At 47.0% G+C, this 22342-nt stretch overlaps 1 protein-coding gene across 5 annotated transcripts in view; it reads right to left on the reverse strand.

The window, feature by feature from the left end:
- The window catches only part of KCNT1 (potassium sodium-activated channel subfamily T member 1), a 1355573-nt gene that overhangs the window by 867213 nt on the left and 466018 nt on the right, over nt 1-22342 (reverse strand). For 2 of the 5 annotated variants that reach the window (XM_069241645.1, XM_069241644.1), the window contains exon 1: nt 19674-19854. The exons of the other annotated variants lie outside the window; for them this stretch is intronic. In XM_069241645.1, the coding sequence (XP_069097746.1) occupies nt 19674-19822 (149 nt within the window). In that variant the 5' untranslated portion in view covers nt 19823-19854. Of the gene's footprint in view, nt 1-19673; nt 19855-22342 lie in introns of those variants that run through there. 5 annotated transcript variants of the gene reach the window in all.

Here is a 22342-nt window from a genome sequence, read left to right on the forward strand (position 1 = left end):
TAAAGGCCCTGGACACATTGAGTATCACTTTACTATGGACTTATAAGTAAATTAAAGATGCCAATTGGGTGTAAGCCAATTCTACCATGTTTAAAGGAGAGAGCACAAGCACATTAGCACTAGTTACCAGTTGTAAAGTGTGCAGAGTCCTAAGGCCAGCAAAAACAAAGACAGCAAAAACAGAAGGATGGTAGGCAAAACGTGGGGTGAAAACTCATGCCAATGAGGCCAGGCCCAACAATAAGTATATACTGACTGCTATTCAGTTCATATCTATGCACCTTGAAGATATATATTGCTAAGGTACAAATATGTGAATGTGGGTAAATTTGCAGTTATTTTTATACACATACATTCACAACATTTGTCAATCGAGATTCTGGAAACGATGTGTTGTAGCACAACATTTAAAACTTAATATTTGAGCAGTATGCTGCAGACTGCTGCAGCCTGTATTCATGCTGAGTGATGGGTTTAGCACAACTGGCAAAACACTCAAGAGGCGATGTCTGTTTAGTGTTTACATGGGTTATTGCAGCACATTTCCTGGCTATTGCCGAAAATGTGCACCACATTTTGCTTTCAACAACAGCCTGCGCTTTACAATCACCAATATCCAATTTCATTTCCAAAAAAACATTTCAAATGGCCCAAATATGGATCACATTTGTTGAGAGTCCAGTGCCCCAGGCAGTGATGTACACACGTCCATGGTGGAGAGCAGAGCCACGTTGCAGGAGAGGCCTGAAAACTGAACTGTTCTGGTTCAGTCCGGGCCAATGAGTGGCGCAAACGACCTTGCACCCTCTGGACTCTAGCTAAGTCACATTTCACAACATCAGTGTTCTTACCCTCCTGTAGAATCTTGAGGCAACCAAAAGATAATGCTTAGTGCTGTATAAACATCTAAATAAATACATGTGTGTGCCTGTGGCGCAACAAAGAGGTGATGCAACGCAAATCCCCTTACACACAAAAGTCAATATATTTTATGCACACAAGCTAGAGATCAATATGTAACACGATTTTAGAAGAGTCACATCGTGCAACTTCCCTATCAAAATCTCTACCTTAAATATCTAAATGACTGCCCTAAACGTCGAATTAAAGCCATTTATTGGTATTAGATGCACTGTCAAAAGTTTACTCTCACTGGGTGATGGTATCTAGCTAGCGTGACTCTCTGAATGGAGCCTGCACGTGGTAAAGGAAGCTTTTCATGCATTCAGGGTCACCCATGTGGGTAAATTATGCTTCAGCTTTTAAAAACTAAACCCTTTACACTGAGGCCTGAGGGAACACCGAGGGGCGGCATTTCCCCCGGTGATTTCTTTATATAGGACCTATACCCAGGGGGTGTACCATAGCAATTCTCCCACTACTTTCAATTCCAGTAATTACTATATTTTATTCTTTTATGGAGAATTCATTTATGCTTCTCCCCTTTTGGGAGACCCTTACTTCTCTTTCTAAGCTCTATGGTCATTTTCCTCACTCACTTTGAAAGGTACCCCACGTCTTTAACTATGTAACAAATTACCTTAAGCCCAGGCTTAACTTGAATCATCACTTTTGTAGATTTTGTAATCCCATTCCGGTACCGACTTCTTCAAGCAGTGAAACCACTTCTGGAACTCCCTCCCCCATAGCCTTCGGTCAACCAGCCATGAACTCAATTTTCGGAAAGCATTAAAAACCTGGCTGTTCTAAAATGTTCTGTTATGTATCCAGAATATGGAGATTTAGTCCTCTAGCGCTGGGAGTGCCTTTGGGTAGCCATGCGCTATACAAGCAACGTAACATAACAAAACACTTCAAAAGTGAAACTGAAAAAAACAGACCAGCGTTGTTTTAACCTTTTCTCTTCTGCCCAGTAATCCTTATTGTCTATTGTTCCTCAACATTGTACAAAAAAGTCAATCTGACTTTTACTTTAGGGTCTTCTACACATCCACCTCTCTTCTCTCCATCTGTGTTACCACGCGTGCTGTGCCCACTGAGTGTACACTTCACCCCATCATGTCAGAATTTGTGAGTACCCAAACTTTTAAGAGATGTACTACTGGTAATACAATACTTCACTGTTGGACCTGGCTTTTTGACAGGGACATCCCCAAACTTTTTGCCTCCTTCCTCCTATTTTTTCTGACCTGTTGTTGTTGGCTTTTGACCTCTGGGCACTTTACCACTGCTAACCAGTGCTAAAGTGCATATGCTCTCTGTGTAAATTGTACTACTGATTGGTTTATCCATGATTGACTATTTAATTTACTTGTAAGTCCCTGGCAGAGTGCACTACATGTGCCTAGGGCAGGTCGATTAAATGCTACTAGTGGGCCTGCAGCACTGGTTGTGCCACCCACCTCAGTAGCCCCTTAACCCTGTCTCAGGCCTGCCATTGCAAGGCCTGTGTGTGCAGTTTCACTGCCACTTCGACTTGGCATTTAAAAGTACTTGCCAAGCCTAGAACTCCCCTTTTACTACATATAAGTCATCCCTAATGTGTGCCCTAGGTAACCCCTAGAGCAGGGTGCTGTGTAGGTAAAAGGCAGGACATGTACCTGTGTAGTTATATGTCCTGGTAGTGTAAAACTCCTAAATTCGTTTTTACACTACTGTGAGGCCTGCTCCCTTCATAGGCTAACATTGGGGCTGCCCTCATACACTGTTGAAGTGGCAGCTGCTGATCTGAAAGGAGCAGGAAGGTCATATTTAGTATGGCCAGAATGGTAATACAAAATCCTGCTGACTGGTGAAGTCGGATTTAATATTACTATTCTAGAAATGCCACTTTTAGAAAGTGAGCATTTCTTTGCACTAAAATCTTGTTGTGCCCTTCAATCCACGTCTGGCTAGGTTTAGTTGAAAGCTCCTTGTGCATTCACTCAGACACACCCCAAACACAGGGTACTCAGCCTCACTTGCATACATCTGCATTTTGAATGGGTCTTCCTGGGCTGGGAGGGTGGAGGGCCAGCCCTCACACAAAGGACTGCCACACCCCCTACTGGGACTCTGGCAGACAGGATTGAACTGAAAGGGGGCTTGGTGCATTTCTTAGAGACTCTTTGAAGTCACCCCCACTTCAAAGGCACAACTTAGTATAAAACAGGGCCTCTGCCCTACCTCATCAGACACTTGCTGGTGAAGAAACCTGAACCAGAAACTACATCCTGCCAAGAAGAACTGCCTGGCTGCTCAAAGGACTCACATGTCTGCTTTCTACAAAGGACTGCTGCCTTGCTGTTGCCCTGCTGCCTTGCTGAACTCTTGTCTGGCTGTGAAAGTGCTCTCCAAGGGCTTGGATAGAGCTTGCCTCCTGTTCCTTGAAGTCTCAGGGACAAAAAGACTTCTCTCTTTTACTTGGACGCTCCGTGCGCCGAAAATTTCGACGCACAGCTTGTTTCGCGGCGAGAAAAACGCCGCACTCCGACGCTGATCGACGCGACGCTCTGGGGACGATCGAAGATCCGACGCACAGCCTCGCAAGGACAACGCCGCCCGACCTCTAGAGGAGAAATCGACGCGACGCCTGCCGTGAGATCGTAATTTCAACGCGCAGCCCCGCAGATCGAAGTCTAGAGGAGAAATCGACGCGACGCCTGCCGTGAGATCGTAATTTCGACGCGCAGCCCCGCAGACCGACGCGCAGCCGGAGAACAAGCAGGAAAATCCACGCACAGACCCGGGACATCTGGTAATCCCCGCGATCCACAGAAAGAGACTGTCCACGCGCCGGAAAACGACGCCGACTTCCCCGCGTGGAAAATAACAACGCAAGTCCGTGTGTGCTGGGGAGAAATCGACGCACACACCCTTTTTCCACGCACCTCTTCTCTGGTGGCCCTCTGAGGAGATTTTTCCACTCCCAACCAGGTACTTGTGCTTGAAAGAGACTTTGTTTATATTCTAAAGACTTAAGACACTTTCTATCACTTTTCAGTGATATCTTTACAAATTCGTATTGCAACTTTGATCGTTTTGACCTGAAGATACCCAGATAAATATTATATATTTTTCTAAATACTGTGTGGTGTATTTTTGTGGTGTTTTGCTATGGTGTTGTATGATTTATTGCACAAATGCTTTACACATTGCCTTCTAAGTTAAGCCTGACTGCTCGTGCCAAGCTACCGGAGGGTGAGCACAGGCTGATTTTGGATTGTGTGTGACTTACCCTGACTAGAGTGAGGGTTCTTGCTTGGACAGAGGGCAACCTGACTGCCAACCAAAAACCCCATTTCTAACATTGGTGATCAGCGGTGAGGATAGGACTTGTGTTTGTGCAGTGACATACAGTAGCTAAGTAGTTCACTACCTACCCACAGTTGAAGGTCAACTTGATTTTTCATCTTTTTTGGCTTTTGGTTCTCTGATGTCCTCCTGGATATACTATTGATATTTTGGACTTTGGATTTTGGTTTTTGCTAGTAAGATCTTATCAGAATGGGATTGCTTACCTACTCATTCTTTGTTCGTACTGACCACCTCACTAAGGCTGACCTAAGGAAGCTTTGCAGACAATGGGGCCTTCCTGTAGCAAGGAGATCTACTAAAGCGGAGATGCTCCATCACTACATAGTCTGGGGGGAGGAAAGATGGGCAGAGAGAGAGGCAGCAAGAAACCAAATGACTAAGTACCCCTCAGATGAGGAGGAAGACTACTCAGATGAGGAGGAGGACTACTCAGAGTTGGACAGTGACCCAGAAATAGATGAATGGCTCCGAAGTCAAAGGCGACAGGAGCAACAATTAGAGGAATATCTTGCAGAGGTTGAGGCAAAAAGACTCTTAGCCCTGGAAGAAGAAAAGATTGCAGCTCAAGAGCTGAGCTGTAAAGAGCTGAAGCTGGAGGCCGGAAGGGCTGAGTCCAGTTCAGATGGTGGCAGCAAAAATCTTGCATCTAGTACTGCTGAAGAAGGGCACAAGCCCAGAGATGTGGTGCCCAACTTAAAGAAGGGAGTTGACACACCCCAGGCAGTTCAAGGGTATGAGGTAGTTCCCGTTATGCACAGGGTCCCTGAGAAGGATTGGGGAACTGGCACAGGGAGTCATATTCCTACTGGGGGGAGGGACACTTTACCGACTCTAGCAGAGAGTGACAGAGAAAAGGGTTCCCACCTGGTGGACGTCCTGGATATAGAGTGTAGAGACATCCCAGAAGAGTATGGGTTGAGTGTCAGGGACAGACAGATACTGTCTCACCAGTCTCAGGAGGGTGAAGTAGAGTGCTTTTCCAAGGTTGAGTTACTGGGTGGTTGGGTGAAGGGTACTGTGGTTAATACATGTGAAGGGCAGACTGATGTAATTGCTGGAGAGCATATGTCTGGTCCTTATTTTCCAGAGCTACGCCAACACCAGGTGGAGTGTGAGTTCTCTGACCCCAGGGAACTTACAATGGAGGCAGACTTCTGGGTGAGTACCAGAGAGTCTAAAGAGGCATTTGGGGGTGCTCCTGAAGGGAGTGGTCTAGGTGGTTCCCAACCGAGTGAGGTGGGAAAGGATTGTAGTGTCCCAGGTAGGTCCCAGCTCCTAGAGGGTTCCGTGAGGGAACACCAGGAGGGAAGCCTAGCCTGTACCGTAGGGCCATCTTTTGAGGGAAGCCCCGCAGTGTCAGAAGAACTTGGGGGGGTGACTGTAGCCAGCATCCCAACAGTTCTGGTGTCTGGCAGTACCCCTCCTAGTGAGGGGGTGCAGAAGTCCAGACATAGGGTTGAGAGGGGGTTGCAGACCCCAGTGGAGGACCTTGAGAGTCAGGGGACAGCTCTGAGAGCAGAGCCCCCCAGGAATGACCCAGGTGAAACCGTTTCTGGTTTGGGGGAAACCCAGACTCTGTCGGATGGGCAGAGGTCGGGAGACCTGCGCCAACCAGACTCTTGTGGGACCCTTGGGGACGGTATGTCCCTTGTGGGGGGTGAGAGTGCCCCCCAGGAAGTCCTGGCATGCCAGGCAAAGATTCAACCTCAGGGTGGTGACTCTAGGTTGGATACCCAGGTTCAGAGGTTAAACTCTGACCTGGTGGGAGGTAGATGTGCCTCCCAAGAAGTCCTGCTGTGCCAGGCAATTGTCCAACCTCAGGGTGTTGACTCTGGGTTGGATGACCAGGTTCAGAGGTTAAACTCTGACCTGGTGGGGGGTAGGTGTGCCCCCCCAGAAAGTCCTGGCGTGCCAGGCAATTGCCCAACCTCAGGGTGGTGACCCTGGGTTGGGGAACCAGGCTCAGAGGTTAAACTCTAACCTGGTGGGAGGTAGGTGTGCCTCCCTGGAAGTCCTGGCCTGCCAGGCAATGGTTCAACTTCAGGGTGGTGACTCTGGATTGGCTAACCAGGTTCAGGGGATAAACTCTGACCTGTTGGGGGGTAGGTGTGCCCCCCAGAAAGTCCTGGTGTACCAGGCAGTGGTCCAACCTCAGAGTGCTGACTCTGGGTTGGATAACCGGGTTCAGAGGTTAAACTCTGACCTGGTGGGGGGTAGGTGTGCCCCCCAGAAAGTCCTGGCATGCCAGGCAATTGTTCAACCTCAGGGTGGTGACCCTAGGTTGGAGAACCAGGTTCAGAGGTTAACCTCTGACCTGGTGGGAGGTAGGCGTGCCTCCCAGAAAGTCCTGGTGTGCCAGGCAGTTGGCCAACCTCAGGGTGGTGACTCTGGGTTGGATACCCAGGTTCAGAGGTTAAACTCTGACCTGGTGGGAGGTAGGTGTGCCTCCCAAGAAGTCCTGCTGTGCCCGGCAATTGTCCAACCTCAGGGTGTTGACTCTGGGTTGGATGACCAGGTTCAGAGGTTAAACTCTGACCTGGTGGGGGGTAGGTGTGCCCCCCAGGAAGTCCTGGCGTGCCAGGCAATTGCCCAACCTCAGGGTGGTGACCCTGGGTTGGGGCACCATGCTCAGAGGTTAAACTCTGACCTGGTGGGAGGTAGGTGTGCCTCCCTGGAAGTCCTGGTGTACCAGGCAGTTGTCCAACCTCAGGGTGCTGACTCTGGGTTGGATAACCGGGTTCAGAGGTTAAACTCTGACCTGGTGGGGGGTAGGTGTGCCCCCCAGAAAGCCCTGGCGTGCCAGGCAGTTGCCCAACCTCAGGGTGGTAACCCTAGGTTGGAGAACCAGGTCCAGAGGTTAAACTCTGACCTGGTGGAGGGTCAGTGTGCCCTCCAGGAAGTCCTGGCGTGCCAGGCAATTGTTCAACTTCAGGGTGGTGACTCTGAGTTGAATGGCCAAGTTCAGAGGTTAAACTCTGACCTGGTGGAGGGTCAGTGTGCCCTCCAGGAAGTCCTGGCGTGCCAGGCAATTGTTCAACTTCAGGGTGGTGACTCTGAGTTGAATGGTCAGGTGCAGAGGTTAAACTCTGACCTGGTGGGGGGTAGGTGTCCCCCCCAGGAAGTCCTGGTTTGCCAGGCAGTGATCCAGTCTGAGGGTACAGACCCTGGGCTGGAAGACCAGGTTCAGGGTATCCCCCCGGACCTGGAGGGAGGGGCTACTGATAACAGTGCCCCTACCATGTTGTCTTCTGAGGAGGCCACTCCTAGTTGGAGGGTGCTAGACCCCAGAAGGGAGGGCCGGGGGAGGGAAGCCTCACCCCGGGCCCTAGTCCAACCTGAAGGTACAGGCCCCAGGTTGGAGGGCCAGTTGCAGGTTAACAGCCCTGCACTGGTGGAGGAATGGTACAGGGCGACTTCTGTAAGCACCCTGACCATGTTGGACTCTGGGGGTACCGCTCCAGGAGGGAGGGTACAGAGCCCCAGAGGGGAGGACCAGGTTCAGGCTGTCATCCCTGACCTGGTGGAAGGGAGAGTGGTTAAAGGGTGCCCAGCACCTGGGGCTACCGCCCCCCACTCTCCACAGCCACAGTGGTTGGAGAGCTTTGAGAGGCCTGGGGCCTGGCTCTCATCCCTGGCAGCTGTCAGTAATCACTGTGGCTTGCTGTCCGGGTGGACAGAGTTATCCCTGGTGAGGGGACAAGTGTCACACCCCGGGGGTAGAGTGGGCAACACCACTGTGTTGGTCATGGTGGTACTATTCTGCTCCTGGGATACATCTGTGAGCAAAGTAAGGTTAGGTGCTGCACAGATGGGATCCGCAGGTAAGGAGAAAGGTTCCCCATGGGTTGGCTTAGTGGGCCCTGAGAGTATGGACAGAGTGATCCAATTGGAGTCAGGAAGGCGAAGAACTAGAGCATGCCCCTGCTGTTGTGGGCCTGGGTCCTTGTTCTGTCGCCTCAAACAGGGAAGTACATCAGGATAGTGATTGTTCTCCCCTGGCTTTAGGCTGGTAGGGGGTCATGTTGGACCTGGCTTTTTGACAGGGACATCCCCAAACTTTTTGCCTCCTTCCTCCTACTTTTTCTGACCTGTTGTTGTTGGCTTTTGACCTCTGGGCACTTTACCACTGCTAACCAGTGCTAAAGTGCATATGCTCTCTGTGTAAATTGTACTACTGATTGGTTTATCCATGATTGACTATTAATTTACTTGTAAGTCCCTGGCAGAGTGCACTACATGTGCCTAGGGCAGGTAGATTAAATGCTACTAGTGGGCCTGCAGCACTGGTTGTGCCACCCACCTCAGTAGCCCCTTAACCCTGTCTCAGGCCTGCCATTGCAAGGCCTGTGTGTGCAGTTTCACTGCCACTTCGACTTGGCATTTAAAAGTACTTGCCAAGCCTAGAACTCCCCTTTTACTACATATAAGTCATCCCTAATATGTGCCCTAGGTAACCCCTAGAGCAGGGTGCTGTGTAGGTAAAAGGCAGGACATGTACCTGTGTAGTTATATGTCCTGGTAGTGTAAAACTCCTAAATTCGTTTTTACACTACTGTGAGGCCTGCTCCCTTCATAGGCTAACATTGGGGCTGCCCTCATACACTGTTGAAGTGGCAGCTGCTGATCTGAAAGGAGCAGGAAGGTCATATTTAGTATGGCCAGAATGGTAATACAAAATCCTGCTGACTGGTGAAGTCGGATTTAATATTACTATTCTAGAAATGCCACTTTTAGAAAGTGAGCATTTCTTTGCACTAAAATCTTGTTGTGCCCTTCAATCCACGTCTGGCTAGGTTTAGTTGACAGCTCCTTGTGCATTCACTCAGACACACCCCAAACACAGGGTACTCAGCCTCACTTGCATACATCTGCATTTTGAATGGGTCTTCCTGGGCTGGGAGGGTGGAGGGCCAGCCCTCACACAAAGGACTGCCACACCCCCTACTGGGACTCTGGCAGACAGGATTGAACTGAAAGGGGGCTTGGTGCATTTCTTAGAGACTCTTTGAAGTCACCCCCACTTCAAAGGCATAACTTAGTATAAAACAGGGCCTCTGCCCTACCTCATCAGACACTTGCTGGAGAAGAAACCTGAACCAGAAACTACATCCTGCCAAGAAGAACTGCCTGGCTGCTCAAAGGACTCACCTGTCTGCTTTCTACAAAGGACTGCTGCCTTGCTGTTGCCCTGCTGCCTTGCTGAACTCTTGTCTGGCTGTGAAAGTGCTCTCCAAGGGCTTGGATAGAGCTTGCCTCCTGTTCCTTGAAGTCTCAGGGCCAAAAAGACTTCTCTCTTTTACTTGGACGCTCCGTGCGCCGAAAATTTCGACGCACAGCTTGTTTCGCGGCGAGAAAAACGCCGCACTCCGACGCTGATCGACGCGACGCTCTGGGGCCGATCGAAGATCCGACGCACGGCCTCACAAGGACAACGCCGCCCGACCTCTAGAGGAGAAATCGACGCGACGCCCGCCGTGAGATCGTAATTTCAACGCGCAGCCCCGCAGATCGAAGTCTAGAGGAGAAATCGACGCGACGCCTGCCGTGAGATCGTAATTTCGACGCGCAGCCGGAGAACAAGCAGGAAAATCCACGCACAGACCCGGGACATCTGGTAATCCCCGCGATCCACAGAAAGAGACTGTCCACGCGCCGGAAAACGACGCCGACTTTCCCGCGTGGAAAATAACAACGCAAGTCCGTGTGTGCTGGGGAGAAATCGACGCACACACCCTTTTTCCACGCACCTCTTCTCTGGTGGCCCTCTGAGGAGATTTTTCCACTCCCAACCAGGTACTTGTGCTTGAAAGAGACTTTGTTTATATTCTAAAGACTTAAGACACTTTCTATCACTTTTCAGTGATATCTTTACAAATTCGTATTGCAACTTTGATCGTTTTGACCTGAAGATACCCAGATAAATATTATATATTTTTCTAAATACTGTGTGGTGTATTTTTGTGGTGTTTTGCTATGGTGTTGTATGATTTATTGCACAAATGCTTTACACATTGCCTTCTAAGTTAAGCCTGACTGCTCGTGCCAAGCTACCGGAGGGTGAGCACAGGCTGATTTTGGATTGTGTGTGACTTACCCTGACTAGAGTGAGGGTTCTTGCTTGGACAGAGGGCAACCTGACTGCCAACCAAAAACCCCATTTCTAACATTCACATACTTTTACTGTATACGCTTGCAGCCTTGAAAAAGACTCAGGGCTGTGTGCCAACCAATAGGGTGAAGAACTTGCTGTCTATCCCAGCATAAAAGGAAAGGGTGACGTTTATTACCAAAAATAAAGAACCCAGATTATCTCCACTATTGTTTTTGTTACTTTTTCATAATATTTTCAGCGTGTATGCTAATGATTATTTTTTGTTAGCATTCCATATGTTTAGCTAGTGTGCATCCTTAATATTGACACCAGAATATCAATTAGAAACAATATTGAGGAAGAAATATTAAAAGAAGTACCAACAGGTAAGTACATCTTGATTTCAACAAGTAACTCAACATATATGTACCTATGCAATGCATACATTTTCAAGAAGTAGAGATAGGAATGGTAAATCTATACTTTCCTATATGCACTTACCTTTCAATATTTTGTCCCTCGAAATTGTGACCTTGTATCACAATATTCTGCGGGGGGGTCGATATTAAGTAGTACAATCTAGCTAGGTACTCTACGTTAAAACGTTGGATTAGGGGAGTAATCCATAAGGGAATTAGGGCATAAGGGTGTTGCAGCCGTGCGACGGGTGCAGTTGCACCCGTCGCGCTTTTCACTGTCTGCGTAGTGAAAAGCTGCATGGGGCACTGTCAGGGGGCCCCTGCACTGCCCATGCCAGTGGCTTGGGCAGTGCAGGGGCCCCCGGGGGCCCCACGACTCCCTGTTCCACCAGCCTTTTCCTGGTGGTGCTTCCACTGTGGTCGTAATAGGCCAGGAAGCACCACCAGCCTGTTGGAGGTGCTTCCGTCATTTTAGCCCTGGCGGTCTCGTACTGCCAGGGTCAAAATGACCCCCTTTGTCTTTTTCTCCTCCACTTTTTGCTGAAGCTTTTTGTTGGCATTAGGAATCTGAGCACTTTACCACTGCTGACCAGTGCCAAAATGCACATGCTCTCTCCCCCAGACATGGTAACATTGGTGTATCCACAACTGACATATTTAATTTACTTGTAAGTCCATTGTAAAGTGGTATACGATATACCTAGGGCCTGTAAAATTAAGTGTTGCTAGTGAGCCTGCAGCAATGATTGTGCCACCCACTCAAGTAACTTTTCAAACCTGTCTCAGGCCTGCCATTGCAGACCCTGTGTGTGCAGTTTCACTACCAGTTCGACTTGGCATGTAAAACCCCTTCCCAAGCCTTAAACTGCCCTTTTATTACATATACGTCACCCCAGGGTAGGCCCTAGGTAGTCCGTAGGGCAAGGAGCTGTGGAATTAAAAGTCAGGGCATGTACTTTTAAGTTTTACATGTCCTGGTAGTGAAAAAATCCCAAAGTCGTTTTTCACTACTGGGAGGCCTACTCCTCTCATAGGCCAGCATTGGAAATTCCTTAAAATACTTTTAAGATGTAATTTCTGATCAGAGAGGAGTAGCTACAATATGTTTCATATCATTGGCATGGGAGTGAAAAATCATCTTTACTGATAAGTCAATAAATCAATCAATCAATCATGAGCCTGTATAGCACACTACTCACCCATAGGGTTTCAAGGCGCTGAGGGATGACCTCAGAGATCAGTCTAAGAGCCATGTCTTGAGGTCCTTCCTGAACTGAGGTAGTGATGGCGACTATCTGAGGTGCAGTGGTAAGGTGCTCCAGCCTTTTGCTGCCAGGTATGAAAAGGATCTTCCTCCAGCCGAGGCCTTCTTAATTTGGGGTATGTTGACGAGTGACTGTTAGGATGAGCAGAGGGCCCTGGGAGGGGAGTACCAGTTGATGCAGTTGTTGAGGTAGTTGGATTTAACATTGCTATTTTAGAAATGCCACTTTTTTAGGAAGTGTGCATTTCTCTGCTCTTATTGCTGTGTGTGCCTTGCAGCCTATTTCCTATACGTGTCTGGGGTAGGTGACAGCTACACTTTGTGCATTCCCTCTAGACAGCCACACACACAGGAAGGGTAGGTGTGACAAATAACTCATCTGCATTCATCTGCATTTTGATGGGCCTTTCAAGGCAGGAAGAGTGGAGGGGCGCTGACACTTACACTTGAATAGGGAGGTGCCTGTCCCCACACAAAGGGCTGGTTACCCCCTACTGGTTGTCTAGAGCCAGGGCTAGGAAGAAAGGATCGCTGTGCACTTCAAAGACCCTCCTTTGAAGTTTCCCCCACTTTAAAGGCACATTTGGGTTAAGAACGGGGGCTCTGATCCTACCAAATCAGTACACTACAGGACCTGGGAAGAACTCTGCTTGAATAAGGTCTGGTGTGCTAGAAGGATAGTCACTCTGCTTGACTGACTGTTGTGAGGACGTGCTTCACTGCTCTGCTGAGCTGCCCCTGCTTCCTGCTATTCTCTGCCCAGTGGAGGACAAGGACTGGACGCATTTCACTTCAATCCAGAGTGACTCCAAGGGCTTGTTAGCTTGCACCCTGTTCTCCTGCAGCCTCAGGGACATCAAGGAATGTCTGGAACTCTCCTGGTGCTACTGCACTCTGCCGTCTGTGAGTCCTACCCTTGCCTGAGGTGCCTCTTGCAGTCATGGGCCTCAGAACTGGGTTCTGGAGCTGCTTTTTACAAAACCTGACGCATTGTCACTGTTGTGCTGTCAGAACTGATGCATTGCCCTTTGACCACCACGCAGAGGCTATTCCATGACAGTGGATTCACAGCCTGCATGGCCTGATGATGACACTCTTTGCGGCTTGATGATGACGCAGCACCTATATTTCAACTGAACTCAACATGACGCAATGACCTGACTGCATGAAAACTATTGATGTTTTGTGACCTTGGCATCGATGCTTTGCTCCATCTAAGGTACTTTATCAGCCCACCCTGTTTGGGTTCTACAGCCGGCCTCCCCTCCATTGTGGTTGGCCTGAACTTTTGATTTGCACTGGTGCTTCACAACCACAAGTACCCTTTTGACCGCTAGTGACTTCGAAGTACTATTTTTGGTTTATGCTGTAAACATTTATATCTCAACTCCTACTGATTGGATTTTTGTAATTCTTGTTTTACTAAGAGAAATATTCTCTATTTTTCTAAACCTCTGTGGAGTCTTTTTGTGGTGTTTTCATTGTGTTACTGTGGGTGTGTCTTGCATAAATACTTATCACATTTCCTCTTTAGGTAAGCCTGTCTGCTCTGTACCAGAGGGTAAGCACAGGTTATTTCTAAGTGTGTATCTAGCTTACCCTGAGTAGAAGTGGAGGTTCCACCTTGTACAGAGTGCATACCCTGACAACTAGAAAGCCCAGTTCTAACAGTCAAGCACTTCATAAATCAACCTGTGAGAATATTCTTTGCTCACCATAAAATTAAGGCAATCAGACTGTCTTGAGCTTCTGGCTGCATCCTCAGGCATGAGGTGCTTTTCAGAAGACAGGCTTATCCTTGGTGAGAGGATGAGGGCAACACTTGGAGGAACGGCTCTCATTAAAAAGGTGAAGAGCACTGAATGTGCATACTGCTCTACGGGGAATACTAAAGTGTATGATTTCTTCCTCAATGCATTAATTATTAAGCAAGATAATTGTTTTGTATAGCAAAAACTATTTAAGTGTTCATACAAACAGATAGATACACAAAGGAACTGGGTGAGTGATTCAGAGAGATAAGGTAAAGATAAGATGGGAGAGAAATGTTTAGGGGACAGGGCCAAAGAAACTGCACTATACATTGCTTATTTTTAGTGCCGTAAAAACAATGGCTGGCCGAACACTTTTAAGGGGCCACAGGTTAACATTAAAACAAGAATGTAGTTACACGTAGTTTAAGCACACTCTTGGTACGTGCAATTGATATGCGCAATTGTGTTTGCTGTATATATATCTGTGTGCAACCTGTACAGCTCAGATCTGAATTCTGGTTGATCAGAACATCTTTTCATTCTTCCAAGGTCGATAACATTGCTGGGTTAAGAGGGTCCTACTAAAATGTTTTTCCCAGGCCCAATCAAGGCTTGTGACAGCACTGTGTGAAACATACAGTTGTGGGTTCAGTAACTGGTAAAAACAGCTTTTCCCTCCTCTCTAGCTGGAAAGCTGACATTCCAGGCTTTTTCACCCCACCCTTCTCCAACCCTGAAAGAGAAAAAGACACACATACAGACACACGCGCGGACACACACACATGCACACACAAAAGCACATACAGACACACACACACACACACACACAACTGTAAGGCCTCATGTCTTCTACGACAAATCCATAGTATGTTTTGTTATTTATTGTTGGGTAGGGAAGTGAAACTTTTAGGGCGCCCATTCATTGAGTTGCTCAACCATGAATGTGGAAGCTCAAAGGTTGATGTGCTTTGAGGCTCGGACCCCCGGAAAAACATAAGCACCTCAATCGATGTTCTACACAGTTTTCTGACTATACTTCAACTGCAATACCGGTCTCGCCACACAACATACAGTTAAGATCCACTGAATCGCCTATGTGCATGGTCATGGGCTATCTATATTTTAATGTTCTATATATTTATAAAAGAATAATCCTAAATCATCCTAAATACTCTCTTCAGTGACTAAAAAAATCAAAGTGCTCTTATTGAAGAGCAGGTACACAGTATAGACATGGAAGAGGTAGTCAATTCAGGGTAAGATGATCCTGCTAACCAACAAACCTTCATAAAGTTGGTCAAATATTTTAGTGAGCCCAACACTCTCAATCCTAATGATCTTCAACCCCAGAAGGACTTTTGTGGTGAAGAATCTTTAATTAGGTATATGGCAGTCCCAGCGTTCCACACTCCACCCCTTACTATCCACATCTTGAAAGAGGTCCCCAGAATAGTATACCTGAGTATTTTAATGTTGAGAATATCTGGTAGCTGTGTCTTAAAAATAAAGAGTGAAAAGGAGAAGGGGCTGAGACAGTGATCCTGCGAATCAGGGTGGTGAGTTATGAAAAAGAACAATGGTCCCTTCAGATGCAATTTCTGGAAAACGTGGGTTAATAAATTTGGGTTCACTTACCTAAAAAGTGTCACCTGACTTTAAGAAGAGATACAAGCAATTTGATTACCGAAATCAACACAATATACTACATATCAACCTAAATACTGGAGAGTGAGAATACATTATTCCAAAGATGAAGCTGTTGCAAAGTATTTCTATTGCATTCAATAATTCATTGTTCAATAAAAGCAATAAACGATCTCATTGGATAAGGACATGATGTTGCTACGATTGTAATAAGTGAGTTGATATAGTGCCCTTGTGAATCACACTTGCAGTGGTAGTAAAGCAGATAAGGACACTTATAAACAATGATGGATGTTGTAACTTTATGGGAATTGTACAGTACACTTATTCTTATGGTGCTGGAGCAGTTTACTTCACGATCACAATTCTAGTCATGTTAACGTTTCGACCTCAGGGAGTAATGTATCAGGGGCCATCATCAGGATGGTGTCAATGACTTAAAAAATTTACCACTGAAGGTATATGGCAATAAGTACCAATGGACAGGGAAATGTTTGGGGAAAAACATCAATTTTAGAGCTACAACTATCCCTTTAATGATTTACCTCATTAGGTCCACAGAGTATCCTAATGAAGATGCACAGACCCTCACTCACCAGGGTGACTTGTTTCATCATCGAGCCGTGCTCCACATTGGGTGGGGTGTGCAGTACGCAGCAGGCTCTATTGACAGATCTTTTTATTATATAGACAATAGTTAAAAGACCAATGCTTTTAACCCCTTGTTAAGTGTTAGGAGTGAAAGGTTTTAGATTGGGTGATGTAAAACTGAAATGACCCATGAATAACCAATAGACTCTTTTATGTTAGTTTTTTTTATCCATGATAAGATTAACAAGTAGGATGGTTGTGGACTAGCAGGAACATATCAGAAAGGAGTTAAAAGCATTGGCGATGATGAAGCATGCCACCTCGGTGGGTGAGGGTCCTTGCCTGCTGACATGGATAACCTCTGGACCTACTGGAGTAAATTATATTATAGGGCTAAATGTAGCTCTACAAAGTGATGGTCTTCCAGAACACCAAACCTTGGAGTGTACACTTAACACTTGGGAAGAAGTCTGATGGACAAATATAATCTTCTCTTTCCCTTGGTATTAAATGACGAAGATAATGTCTGAACAGATGAAGTAATTGTTCAAAAAACATGCAGTCATTGTCCAAGGACCCCTGGAAAGTGACTGCAAGCACTGCCTTCCCACCTTTGCTCCAGCAAGGACCTGTGCGCCATGCGTCTGACCACTAAAGGAGAGTGGTGGTCTCATGCTGCCTTCATTTTGCTCTTTGTGCTTGATGACATTGCAATGTTGGTGAAAGGTCTAAGAAGGTCTTTGTACAAAATTTCCATCTGTCAGTACATCTTCTTATCCAATGTCATTTATTGCTAAATACATTCATTTATTTCACTGTCCAGCTGGTGGGTTGATCTACACTATTGTGTTATCTAATCAAATTGTCTATATCCCTTTTTACAGTCATACAACATATATAGATCTCTGAGGCCATTCTTATCTCCAACTGCTGAAAGTTTTTCCACCACTATCACTGAAGAAACCACTGTTCTCCTTTAAATAAGGAGGGCAGCAAAAAAGAGTTAGTTCACAACTTTCTCCAGACACTCAAAGAATCATTGACCATAGTAGTTGCAAGGTAAATGGAAGGGGAAGGGGAGATTGATGGGTGATGCTGCAGATCCTACCTTTTCTGTAGACATAACACTATTATCCTTTGGAAAAGAACCAACTACTGAACCACACAGTCATCTGACTCAAAGTTGGGCTAAAAGACTATGGTTGTCATTTTGACATTGGCGGTAAAAACCGCCTACCGACACGGTGATGGCTGCCAAAATACCACCACTGCGGCTAACATCCCTCCGCCATATTATGAGCACTGCGGACTTTCGCCACAAGAAGGGTGGAAATCCAGCAGTGTTCATGGTGACGGACAGTGGTAAGGTGGCGCTGCTACCACCAGCACCGCCCTGCCAGTAGAACGCCGCCAGACGTATTATGACAAGTAATACTGCCTGGCTGTGTTCTGCTTGCGGGGTGCTGCTGGCGGAAGCAGCACCCCTTCCTGTTCCCTGTCGGAAGACCTCCTTGCACAAGTAAGTCGAGCTTCCGACAAGGGGCGGGGGGTGGTTTTGTGTGTGTGTCAGAGTGTGTGCATGAATGTGTGAGTGAGTGTGTGAATGCGTCTGTTGTGTTGTTTGCATGGTTGTATGTGTGTGAGTGATAGTGTGTAATAATGTGTGCAGAGATGTCTGGATTTATGCATGTCTGAATGCGTGTATGCCAGTGTGAGTGATCGGGTGTATGCGTGGTGCATGTCTGTGGGTGTGTGCATGTGTGGGGGGGTGGATGATGATCGGAGGGGGTGGGTGTGTGTGTGTGTGTGATGATCAGAGGGTGTGTGTGTGTTTGGATCAGGGTTGGGAGGGTGTATTTGAATGTCGGGGTGGGGGTTTAGTGTGTGTATGGGGATAGGGGGCTTTGGATGGAGGTTGGGTGTCAGGTGTGTGTTGGGGGGTGGGGGAGCCACCTACCGGTGACAGGGAAGGAATTCCCTGACACCGGTAGGGCCTACTGCCACGAAAACCATGGTGGTAGGCAGGTTCATGATGCCGGCGGTGGGACTGTGCCGCCGCCAGGCTGGAGATCGATATCTCCGGCCCGGCGGCTGATACCGCCATGGCGGTATGAGTGCAGAAGTTCTCATAATGTGGCGGTATGTACCTGCCAGCTTGTGGGCAGTACTACTGTCACATTAACACTCACTGCCAGGGTCATAATGACCCCCTATATGTGTAATGATGGAAAACATGAATGTACGGTGAATGGGAATACTGATGGAAATAGACCACAATAAAATGCTTCAAGTGTGCCATAATAGACTCATGCGATACAACAGTTAATGTTTTCAAAACAGACCACTGGAGTTTTTTTGTGACCTTCCTAGGTATCTAACTTTCTGGAAGGAAGAGAGGGCACCTATCAGACTAGAGAAAGTAGCAAAAACTGTTTCTCAATATCAGTGGAGGAGTACAGCTATGCCAAAGAGTAGATCTACTAGCAAATTTTTCTCAAGTACCTTTGTGAAAATGAATTTTATTTTGAAACCCACAATATATCTACATCAGAGATTTTTATTGGGAGCAATCATTATGCCACTAACAAGATGTGGGCAATTTATTACACGTATCTCATTCCAGGTAGTGCATTATTCACCTGTAGGTCCTACATTGCCTTCAATGAAATATCTATATTTATAGTTAGGATTACGCACCATCAAAAACTTCTGGAGTGCTGGGTCGTGAATGTTATAGGCCACGAGTTCACCCAGAGCATGCAGTTTGCAACATTTGGGGTTTGTGAAAGATCCAGAGCGGGCGATCAGTGCTGCCCAAGCAACCACAACACATACAGCCGATAGTGGATAAGACAAAAACAAGACTACACACTGGGTAAAGTGAATAAAAGACTACATACACAGGCACCCCAGTGAAGATTGCACAACTAAGGCCTAAGAGACAGCCAAAAGGATGCTCCGGACAGTGGTAGAATGCAGCAACGTGGCGGTAATCTATGGTGCATTATCGCTTCGAGTAGCACCTTGCACCCCCTTGTGATACTGAGCTACAATGAAAGAAGAACCCAAGTGAGTTCAGAAAATACTGGATATGCCTTATTTTGGATCTCCACACCTGAAACATCTTAAACATGGCAAGACATCCTTCTCCAACACAACGCCTCTGTGTTGGCCAATCGTGCAACAATTGCCCATGTCTCATTTTTTCCTAATTGTACAGTTCTCTTCATTGAGATCTCTATTGTACTGTTTAATTTCTATAGCGTCTCATACTCCTGATGAGGCCCCGAAGCACTTTAAGTGACTTTGGTTAATAATGCCAATGTCACGTGCTGCGACACTTCATCGTCTAAGCCATGGGTGAAGCAACGAGGCTGGCATTGGATCATTCTGTTTAAGGGATTCCAACAGCTGCCGGTGCCTCGACAACAAGGATGGATCTGGTTGCTAGCCTAGGGCTGCCTGTGCGCTGCACAGCCTCACGTCGGTGGTACCCAAGGTGCTCTCAACGATGCAATGGAACAGAAGCAGGCGTGTAAAGAGTGCATTTACCCTGCAGCGCGCACGGCGCAGGTACACAGGCGGCCAAAGACGCACTGGAGTCAGCTCCAAGCCAGCTACATGCCTCATGCAGCACTGCGGTCCTCGGGTACCTGAGTCCGACATCGCTGCCCATGGAGCCCACCCTCCGGGCGGGGAGCAGGGGGCTGGCCCCGTTCAGGTCCTCCTTGGAGATCGGCGGCACGGTCTTGGGATTGGAGCTGATGTCCGATGGAGAATTCCTCAGCTTGCCTCTCGCCATCCCATCGATCGGAGCGCTGCCTCCTTCCTACTTCCTCGTCTTGCCTCAGACCTCTCACACATCGCACGCTCCGCGCAGCGTGCTGTTCAGTGTGGAAGGCACGTACCATCTTGAGGGGGGACCTGCCCTCCCCACTCAGTGCCCGAAGATGGAACGCTCCACTTCTTCGGATGTAATTGTGCACGGACTCGGAGGAAAAAAAAACTCAAGAATTTATATGTAGTCATGGGTCATGTGTGGTGCAGTGAAATGTGTATTTGGAGAAGAAAGGTGCATCATTTAGTCAAAAAGCATATTTAGGTTCTGAGATGCTACTCCAAAGGAAATGTGTGTTATGTGCATGTCGATAATTATCAGATCAGGACACTATACTAATGCAAAGGAGATGTGTGGTGTGGCATGCTTTCCAAAAATAAACATTGTCACATTGTGCAACATGACATAATGATCTGACCGTCTGAGTGGAACGAAAACACCTTAGATCCCCAATATATATTATTTTTAGAGCCAGGTTAGGTCTGCATTTATTCCCCAGGTTCCCACTGCTTTCGTTGCTTCTAACTCTGACTCAGCACCATTGTCTCAAATGACTGCAAATCTGCCTTTCCCTGTTGCAGGGATGCACTTGACATGCGGCCAGCCTTCATTTCTGCAGGCGGATGTTTTTTTTTTGCATTTGCAGCAAAAATCTACGATATCAAATGTTTCCTTCGAACTCCATGAAGCCCCATAATGCACATGAAGACGACCTCTGTGACTCGTTCTGGGGACCAGCAGTAGGAGAGAATTTGTCCTTCTTGTATATACAGTGCCCGTAGACTGACTGGATTGAAAGGTGGGGCCTCCAATGATTCTGAAGCATTCCTCACCAAACCCTGTGCCAGGGAATGACTCAAGAGTGTTCTTTATCAATGTTATCGGTTATCAAGGTGGTTTATAAAGTGCCACAAGGCTCCTTGCAGTTCCTTCTGTGGTACACCATCATGGCGGATGAGTGGCGATGGATCAGTCGGAATCCATCTGGACGCAGGACACGTCTTCCAGGTGGATTTCCCTAATGCGCTACAGCCTGAGGTTGTAGGCCTCCATTTGCAGGTCGTCCTGAACAGTGCTAGTTTCAGGACCTTGCTAAAGCAGATGGTCCAGCCACCGATAGAAGTCTGAGACTGCAGAATTTCAGTGGTCTCCATCCTAGTTTTAGATGCTTGAAGTTCATTGGTGAGTGAGATGAGAGGTGGATCAACGAAGGTTGCTGCTGCGAGCAATGGGAGCAATGGGAGGAGGCAGTATTTCCAAATATTTTGGATAGTTGTCCCTCTAGCACATTTACCCACTAGGTATACCTGAAGAACAATCTCTCGAATTGTGTTTGTGATTCAACCGAGAGGCAGGGATGTGCTGTCAGGGCTGGATGCATATCACCCTATTTATGCAAATGTGTGCAAATCCAGAAGGCCGTGGTCTATAGTCTTTGCAGCAAAATTGATGGATAGCCTTGAAGGATTATATTACGGCAGCCAAGGCATAATCACAGATGGTCTCAATAGCCTAGAAATACCCAAGGCAGAGAGGGAGCTGTAGAAGTCGCCTACTATTTTACCTACTATCCTAGTATCCGCCAACGGTGATTGTCACTCAGGCTTTGTCCCTGCTCAGCCGGCCTCTCATGTGGATGAATTTCTATAGCTTTGAATTGCAGTGTCCAGGAGAGGACAAGCGCAGCAGAGGTCAGGACATTACAAATAATGCAATTATTAGCTTCTCACCGGATAAGTATTGATCAACTGCACATGACCTGGGAGAGGCAATTGGTTCAAAAGTGACTTGGCAAGGTAAATATAGGGAAGGGGGTTGAAAAACAATTTGCACCCTTTATTTAGCGGGCAATATTGTGTTGGAAAGATAGGGTAATAAATAAATTAAGGCTTGAAACTGTCATCATCAACATGCACAAAGAACACCAATGAAAGTGCGCATGCGCGCACACACACAATCACTGGTACGAAGTAAAATGTTTTACTCGTGCAGTGACTAAAGGTGGAATGTAGGCACATAACGCACACGGGATCACGAGTGCACATAGTCTGCATGGAGCTTAAGGCATTTGGAAGGAGTGTGCGAAATTTGCATAATTTGCTCTGGTGTAATTATGCAAACTTTTGGCAAAATTATGTGTACTTATGCAAAAAACACAAATCCCTCACTTTGCACTATATTTCAGCACAAAACATATTCTCCCGTGTGAGAGGATGCATTTAAACAAAGCACTGAGAACAACAGCTGCTCACGTTCAGTAGTTCGTCTGCAGTCATGGTGAATGTTTTCCATGACTGGCATAGTTCACTGAAAATGTTTAGAGCAAATGGCGCATAAATGCACAAAGTGGCATAATGGTGTCATTTCGAGAATTTGACATAACAAGCAAAACACAACTCTTCAAATTATGGAAATGACGAAGGTGTAATTTAAATTTTGCACATGCCACTTGGCCCAAAAAGGAATATGGCTTAATTGTAAATT

The sequence above is a fragment of the Pleurodeles waltl genome, chromosome 6 (assembly GCF_031143425.1).
Source record: "Pleurodeles waltl isolate 20211129_DDA chromosome 6, aPleWal1.hap1.20221129, whole genome shotgun sequence".
Taxonomy (NCBI): Eukaryota; Metazoa; Chordata; class Amphibia; order Caudata; family Salamandridae; genus Pleurodeles; species Pleurodeles waltl.